This window comes from Protopterus annectens, chromosome 1.part0 (assembly GCF_019279795.1).
Source record: "Protopterus annectens isolate FY-2018-M chromosome 1.part0, PAN1.0, whole genome shotgun sequence".
In the NCBI taxonomy this organism is placed as follows: domain Eukaryota; kingdom Metazoa; phylum Chordata; order Ceratodontiformes; family Protopteridae; genus Protopterus; species Protopterus annectens.
The window spans coordinates 30,169,228-30,177,618 of record NC_056725.1 but is presented as its reverse complement, the minus strand read 5'-3'; the positions used below and the strand labels follow the sequence as shown (position 1 = coordinate 30,177,618).

Genomic DNA, 8,391 nt, shown 5'->3' with positions numbered 1-8,391 from the left:
TTTTCCCTTTTATTTTAACAGTTTCTTTTATCTTTAGGTCTAGCAGTCATTCTTCCATCATGTTTAGCAAGAAGAAGAAACGTGTTGAGATCTCTGCACCCTCAAACTTTGAACATAGAGTTCACACAGGCTATGATCAGCAGGAGCAAAAGTTTACTGGCCTTCCTCGGCAATGGCAGGGTATCATTGAAGAGTCAGCTAAACGCCCTAAACCACTGGTGGATCCATCATGCATCACTACCATCCAGCTTGCCCCTCATAAGGTATGTAACTCCTTTTCTAGCTTGCATTGTTAGAAGCTTAGCCTACATTCACTCATTTTCTCAGTTGCTTACTTTAGTTCACTTGAGTTCCATGGGATAGGGAAGTTGGACCCTCTCCTGTGAAACAGAAGGAAATAAACCACTCCTGGGCAAGGCTGACAGTCGTTTGGTTTGTTTTCATACAAAAAAACTGATGAAGATGGTCATGTTGTGTGAAAAATATTTACAGTATGCTGACAAGTGTGCAAAGTATGTTATAAAGTTGTCCCGAGACCATGAGCGTTATTGGCCTACCATAAAAACAAATATGAGTGTTTTCATTTGCATCATGTGGGACTTCTAACTACCTTTTTCGACTAAAATATTTTCAGCCTTTTGTAGCAGCATTACTTTCTGCTCATTTGTTCCCTTGCCATTTTAGTAGTTGACCAAAATGCAGTGCAAGAGTATCAGTTGGACATGCTATCTGGGTGAATCATCTTTTGTGATTGCTTTTATCTTTGTTTACTTTTTAAAATTGTTATGGCTTCCAATTGTTTTTTAATTTATGTGCGTACAGATATATATACATATATATATATATATATATATATATATATATATATATATATATGTGTGTGTGTGTGTTTATGTAGTTTAAGGATTCATGTTACTTTTTGAAGTCTAAGGGAATATACATTTACAGGTGGTGAGCCCATGCTTACCACAGTATTTGTGAATTTGTTTTATATGACCATTGACCAAGCAGTCTGAAATAACGTATCTTGAAAATTATTGTCAAATGGAACAGGTTGATATTTGTTATAATAGTGTTGATGGATATGGTACTTAAATGTGATGGTCAAATAAAAAGAATTTATTTTAACAACAATTAACTAAAGTGTCAATGGGGGCCAAAGTTGCCCCAGCTTTTGATATTCTTATCTTTTGGTGGGAAGTAAGTGTACTTAAGAATGTTCCTCTGTTGCAATGTGTGAAATATTATAAGAGATGCACTGATTTGATTTTTATTTGGGGAAATAAACAATTATTTTATGGATTTGTCTATCAACGTAAAGGTGTCCCTTTGTTAAAATTTGCTATTGGTAGAATTGGTTGTAGTATTAATTATTTGGATATTCGAATTGCTATGGATTCCAAAAAATTCTAATTTGATAGTGGTTTACATAAGAAGTTGAATTTTAGAAATTTTCTCCACTAGAGTAGCCACCATCTAAAAAAGATTAATTTGAACATTTTCCGTGGACATCTTATTAGGTTATGTTGCTTGATTTGTAATGAAAATGAATTAAATTAGGGAAGTTTAAGTTTTAATCAGTTTATTTTTAGAAACATGCTACCCCATTGAAGAGCTTCCCAAAATTGACTCCTTAGTAAAAGGGAAACTTCATTTTCTTCAGTTTTGGCTAAGGGAAATTTGATCAAGAATTTAAACTAGTTTAAAATAAATGATGAAATGAGGTTTGCTTTACAAGTTCCACTTACAATAGACAGTTCAGAAATCATCAGTATTAAAAATAATTGGAAGATTGTTCTAGGGAATCCATATCTTATTAAAGTTATAGGTGATCATCCCAGTTTGTATTTCAAAACGTAAATCTTAATTTATTACTTGAACTGGATTTGATTAGTGAATTCAGACTTGGTAGTAGAACATTTGGTACTTTTGCATGTACCAGCTGTAAGCAGTGTTAGTTCCATCACTTTTGAACATATTGGGTTTGCTTTTGAGCCCAAAAAGAGATGTAATTGCCATGGCAGTGGTATTGTTTACGTTTCTACATGTGACATATTCCCATTTTTATCTAGGCGAAAGTGTTGGGAGTTGCGGTACAGAATATGGCAATATGTTAAAGCCATCAAGTCTAAAGAGTTTTCCAATGCCCTGGCCAAGCACAGTGTAGAATGTTCAGGATTTAAAAAAGTTTAATTTAATTGTGCTTGAACAATTGATGATGGAGAAGTTTGTATTTAGCTGTAGTAACGTGGTAGAAGTAAGAGAATACAAATGGCAAGTGTTTTTGAGGGCTACGTAAACACCAGGGTTAAATGGAAATTTGAATCTGAAATGTTTATTGAAACTTTGTTATTTGTTTGTCTTAAATATAATAAAATATTATTGGCAGATATGCATATTACTTTTCTATTTAAGTGTTTGACCTATTTTTTGATTTTGTATGTTCAAAGTTTTTCATTATGGGATATATGGTATGTGATTTTTAAGGACTTTTAGTAGGCTTAGAATGTTTCTTTAAAAGAAAGTGATGTTTCCAAAAGGAAGTGATGTTACAAGAGTTACAGAAGGAAGTGATGTAACATTTTGGAGAGTTATTTAAATATGAAGGTTTTCATGTTTGTTTTTTCTGAAGAACTTCCAGTTTATTAAAAAGTAACAAAATCACTAAAATGATTATGTTGGTTATTTACTTGGGATTTGAGACGTTTAGCTAATTTTTTTTTGTTCTAAGTTTAGTGTTCTTTGCCTACTAGTTTTAAGTGATATATATGCATTTATTTTCTTTTATTTTCTTTAAGCCGCGGTGGTACAGCGGTAGCGTTGTTGCCTCACAGCAAGAGGTTCTCCTGTTCAATTCTTGGCTGAGTGCCTTCTGTGTGGAGTCTGCATGTCCTCACCGTGGTTGAGTGGCCTCCAAAAGACATGCATGAATGGGTATGCCTTTTCTGAAGGTTGGGCGTCGGGCTGGCAACTTGACACCATAAAAATCTACTGCCAATCATTAGTGGACCGGAGTTCCGCTGTGGCGACCCCTAACCGGGAAAAACCGAAAAGACAAAGAATATGCATTTATTTTCTTTGCTCATGCTTCCTTTTGCATTGTATTCTACAGCATTTTAAATCACATGTTCTATCTTGACATTTTTCCTTGCCCTCTACTGCTTGAACAGTATTTTTGTATGAAACATTGAAGCATTTAGGTGATAAAACAGGGTCTGGAGTATAAAATTTGAGTTCCAAATCAGCTTGTTTGGTGTCATAATGTACTGCTGGATTCATTATTTAGTCCTCCGCTCTTATTCCCTGTATTTTGAAAATGTAAGTTTTCATTTGTGAGTGCATGCATTTCAAGTGTTCTGATGATCTAATAATGGATAGATAGTGTTGTCACTTTAAGGCAAGCTCAAATGAAATTTTAGGAGGTATTACATTACTCAAGAACCAGTCATGATGTTTATAGCATTAAGGTTCAATATTACCTATATTCTGAAAAAATGTACCCTAGATGAGTTTGGTCATGCTCCTTTGTAGTAGGTGCTGAGTTAATGCAGTCTGTTATAATATTGCTAGATCATTGGGTGCTATAATATTTTCCAGGTTTTTTTTTTTTATTTAAAAACTGTAAACTTCCGTAATACGGATGGTGTAGGTTTAAATGGTTTATCGTGGTTAATTTACTAAAGAAATACTTACTCTAAACTAAATGATTTAAAAAAAATACCTTTAATGAACGTTGGGATGCTGTGATAAGCTGTTCATGAACATGCTGTCTTCCTTCTCTTCCTGCTGCATAGTAATGGGATCATAGCTTAAGTCCTTGTTTTTAATTGTCTAAGCACTGCCATGAGTTCTGTAGACAGTGTTAGCTAAGTGCTTGCCTAGTGATTTTTTCATCTGTTTCAGGGAGCTGGCCAAGGAGAACAGAGTTCTGAGGGCTGGGATGGATTGCCACTAGTTTAATAGTGTTAGGAAAACACACTGCCCAAAGCAGTTATCCATCTTTTCTGTGTGTAAAAAAAAAATGACTGGGGTGGAGACGGAGGAATACAATGTAGCATATGATTATGTCTTAAGTTTGTGGGTATTTAGAATATGTTGACCTCATCAAAAATTGATAAATTTTTGGTTTTAGTAAAGCAAAAAAATTACAGTGACTTTTTTTTTAATTTAAAAAAAAAAGTTTGCAGTAAAGTGTATTGCTACATGGTCTCAAAGTACATAAATGAGAAGTTGAAATAAGATGTTCGTGTTTCACTGTTGCAGTCATCATTTGTGGGTTATCCCTGCTGTGTAGCCCTTGGCTGGCCTGCCTACCAGAGTAAATATTTTCCCTCCTGTGTCGGCTGCTGGTCACCAGGGACTCAACATCAGGTTGTCAGTGGTATAAAACAGGGCAGCCGATGCCATTACATCAGTCTTTCTTGCCGTGAAGCCTGAAACAGAAGCAGTTTGTGAGCGTCTTTCGGACACTGCCAGAGTGAAGTAGAAAACTACTAAAGCTAAGTACCCCATTAGGGACCTTTTTTTTGCACTAACCGATGTCCAAAAAAGTAAACAATTGTCTCCACTGTGGAAAACAAATACCACATCGAGACTTTCATAATCTGTGTCACCTGTTTAGGCCTAGACCATGACGTTCCCGGTTTCTTGTTCTGCGCCCTCTTTAATGCTAGGACCATTCAGTATAGAGCAGAATTTGTAGCTAGGCATTTTAAAGGCAACGCTTCACAGTATGAAATGCCGCCCGATCAGTAATCAGTGAGTATCCCCAAAAAGAGGATAAAGAAGGGGACAGACCACAAAATTAAGTCTTCAGACGACTCTGCCCTGAAGGCATCCAGTAGCACAGTGGAACTCAGGCGCCTACGCAATCCCTGATACCCGACGGAATACCTCCGTAGGCCTCTACCGAGACCCATTCAGAGTCTGGTATGCCATCGTATCAGACTACATTTGCCGAGTTTTCAGTTGTCAGCCCTGCAGTTGACTCCGGAGGTGCTCTGCAGGCACTGGCTTCTGAGGAGTCTTTCCCGGTAACCAATGCAAGGTTAAGATGAACGACCACACTGCTGGGTACAGTCGCATCCAGGCTTATTGAAATAATGAGGCCTAAAAGCAGAACCACCCCCAAGAATACTATTCCTAGCCGCCATCTTCCTCAGTCCCAACCTGTTCAGTCACAACAACTTCTCAAAATGGCTCAGGATCTTATCACTCTTATGAGAGGTAACCAGACTTCCCCAGCTAAAAGAAAAAGGGACAATTTCCCCAGAGATTCTATCAGACCCTGATACTGAAGAATCTGACTTTTTGGATTCCGACAGTGAGCAGCAGCCCCTTACCACCATTGAAGATTCTTATGCAGAGGAATCCATCCCATCTGTATCCCCCCTGAGGACCTATCTTTTGGGGAGAATTTGCACACCCTTAAGGGACATGTCCATTGGGCAGCTCAGGATTATCCCCAGTCCAAAAAGAGTCAGTGTTTCTGTATCTTCCCCAGCACAGACCCGTAGCCATACCTCCCAACTTAGATGTGGTGGAGGACGTTTTCATGGAATTTAGCCTCAAACCAGATGCACTGCCTTGCCAGACTGGTGCTACAGGGTGCCAGACACCCCCAAATACCTACTTAAAAGTCCTATAGCAGACTCAGAGGTCATCACCCAGGCATCTAATGGGGCTAGGGCCAGTTCCTCCAAAAACCCTATTCCTTCTGACAAGGACAGCAGAGCTCTGGACAGATGGGGTAAAAAAAAGTATACATCTCTGCCACCTTAGCTATTAGAGCTTTAAACTGCCAGTTCCATATGTTAAAATATCAGCAACATGCCTTGGAAGTAATGAAACAAAAAATTGCCTCTTTGCCAGACATCCCTACTTCCAGAGAGTTAGGGAAACTGTTACACCTCCAGCTCTCAAGTGAAAAAGCATTCCCTCCACTGTGGATACGATGCCCTAGAAACCTCTAGCAGGGCTGCTGTGGCGGGGTCAGTTATTAGGAGACATGCATGGCTGAAAGAACAGCCTCTGCTTGACAATGTCAAATGCAAACTCCTAGTCGCCTCCCTAGATAAGAACTGCTTGTTTGGAGCTAAGGCGGAGGAAGTTATCAAAAGAATGGAGGCTAAAAGCAAATCTATGCAGTCATTCAAAGACTTCCTCCAGGTCCAACCCCCTAGATTCAGCAGGAGCCTCTCCACCAAACACTAGTCCTTTCCTGCCCAATTAAGGACTGTGCAAAGGAAAGGGCAAAGGGACAGACCCCCCCCCCCGCAGCAACTTCAAGGACAGCGGAGACCTAGACAGTGGACCTCTACAACCCCCAAGGCAGGGAGTACCAAGTCCACTCCCTACCCTGAGAATTCGCAATGACTCCTCATCCCCCTCTGCCCCCCCTAAGGTTAAGGTGGAAGGATTTCTCATTTCAAATACAACTGGCTACCCATAACAAAGGACCATTGGGTCCTAAAAATCATTTACCAAGGATACATATCCACCTTCAAAGTGAGCCCAATCTTGTCAGGGTACCCAGACATCCCTACAAATCAGTGGGCAGAAGCTCTAAGACAAATTCAAAAAAATTGTGCTCAAGGAGCAGTGGAGCCTGTACCCCAGGAACAAGCTGGAAAAGGGTTTTATTCGATTGTTCCTGGTACCCCGAAAAGTGTGCACTTGGTGCCCTATTCAGGATCTGTCCACACTAAACCTTTCACTGCAAGTGCTAAAATTCATAATGCTTACACTCCAAAAACTCTTTCCCATGCTGACCCAAAATGCCTGGTTAGTCACCCTTGACCTGAAGGATGCCTACCTCCATATTCCTACGAGAGTCCTGCAGAAGGTTCCTTTGCTTCAGGGCAGGCTCATAACACTTTCAGTTCACTGCTCTGCCCTTTGGCATATCTACTGCTCCCAGGATCCGTCAAAACTATTCCCCGGAGGCCTGATAAGATCTTGTCCCCTCCTGCTTTGGATTCCCATTGGTCCAAAGGTCTTCCTGTGGATGCTTTTCGTGGTGGGTGCCGCAACAAAAAAGGATCTGGCAGAAGAAGAAAGCCAGACTATCCATCCACCTAATAGAGTCCCGGGCCCTGGACAGGATAGGGAAGTGCACCTTTGCTTTAGCGACCTTTGCTATCAGTCCCTGAATTATATGGCACATTTTACCAGGCTTCAGAGGCATCTGGTTTCTGAGCTGTTTGAAACTTTGGCTGGTGCCATGTCTGATGAGGTCCGTGACAAAGTGGCCCCTCAACTGGCCACCATTGAATCTTTATCTAACTCCTCTATGCAATTGATATCTCATGCATCAGAAGGAGCAGCTAGAGCAGCGGGTTCAACTTCGGTCGTGAGACGACACGCCTGGATGCGCTTGTGCAACTTCGCGGAACCCTTTACGTCGTCTTTTCTTAATGCCCCCATTGAAGCCTCCTCGTTGTTTGGACCCAAAGTTAAAAGCACACTGGCCAGATGTGAACAGGATGATAAGACCCTTTCTGCCGTAGGTGTCCGTTATTCTTCCCCTCAACGTGCTTTCTCCCAAAACCAAAAGAGTGGGAAGATATGGTTCAAGAAATCTCAGGATCCTTTCCTTGACACAGGCCGAGTTCTCCCCCAGAGGCAGAGGGGGAAACTCACAGGGAAGATGCTCCTTTCGGGGCAGAGGGGGTCTGCGTAACCAGGGTTCCAGGGATTTTTTCCCCTGGTCAATGCTACCAGCGCTCCTGAAGAGCGGCCCAACTCCTTTCCTCTGGAGGTGGTTGGGGGAAGTTTCTCCTTGTACTCTTCTGCCTGGCTAACCATCACCACCGATTCTTGGGTACAAAGGATTATAACCAGAGGTTATCATATCCCCTTCATCTTTGTTCCGTCCCTTCAAAAAATCTTCCTGACGTTCCACCCAGTCAATGGGAAGAAGCAGCACTAGAGATAGAAAAGCTGCTAAGAAAGAGAGTCATCCAAATAGTCCCTCCAGACCAGATTGGCACCAAAAATAGTCTTGAGTAGAATCCGGATCCTAAGAAAACCGGGGACTGGAGACCAATTTTGGATCTCAGTGTATTGAACAAGTTTGTGAGAGTACTAAACTTCCGGATGGTCACAATACAGTCTTTCCTCCTGCTTTTGGAAAAAGACGATTGGATGTGCTCTGTAGATCTTCAAGATGCATACTGCCACATAAAGGTGGACAGGCCATCAAGAAGATTTCTGTGCAGGAGCCAGTCACTACCAGTTCAGAGTACTGCCCTTCAGACTCTATAGTCCCCAGTGTGTTCACAAAGTGCATGGCAGTTGCCACAGCTCATTTGCGACTTCAAGGATTCCAGGTGTTTCCATACCTAGACTGGCTCATTTCCGCCCCCACTGGACATATACTGGAAAAAGCCC

General features: G+C 41.0%; 1 protein-coding gene across 1 annotated transcript in view; it reads left to right on the top strand.

Annotated features, from left to right (window-relative positions):
- The window catches only part of PAK4 (p21 (RAC1) activated kinase 4), a gene marked incomplete in the record, with an annotated part of 2,042,725 nt that overhangs the window by 567,145 nt on the left and 1,467,189 nt on the right, over positions 1–8,391 (top strand). The window contains 1 exon segment of the mRNA XM_044080579.1: positions 38–263. Coding sequence (XP_043936514.1) covers positions 38–263 — 226 coding nt within the window.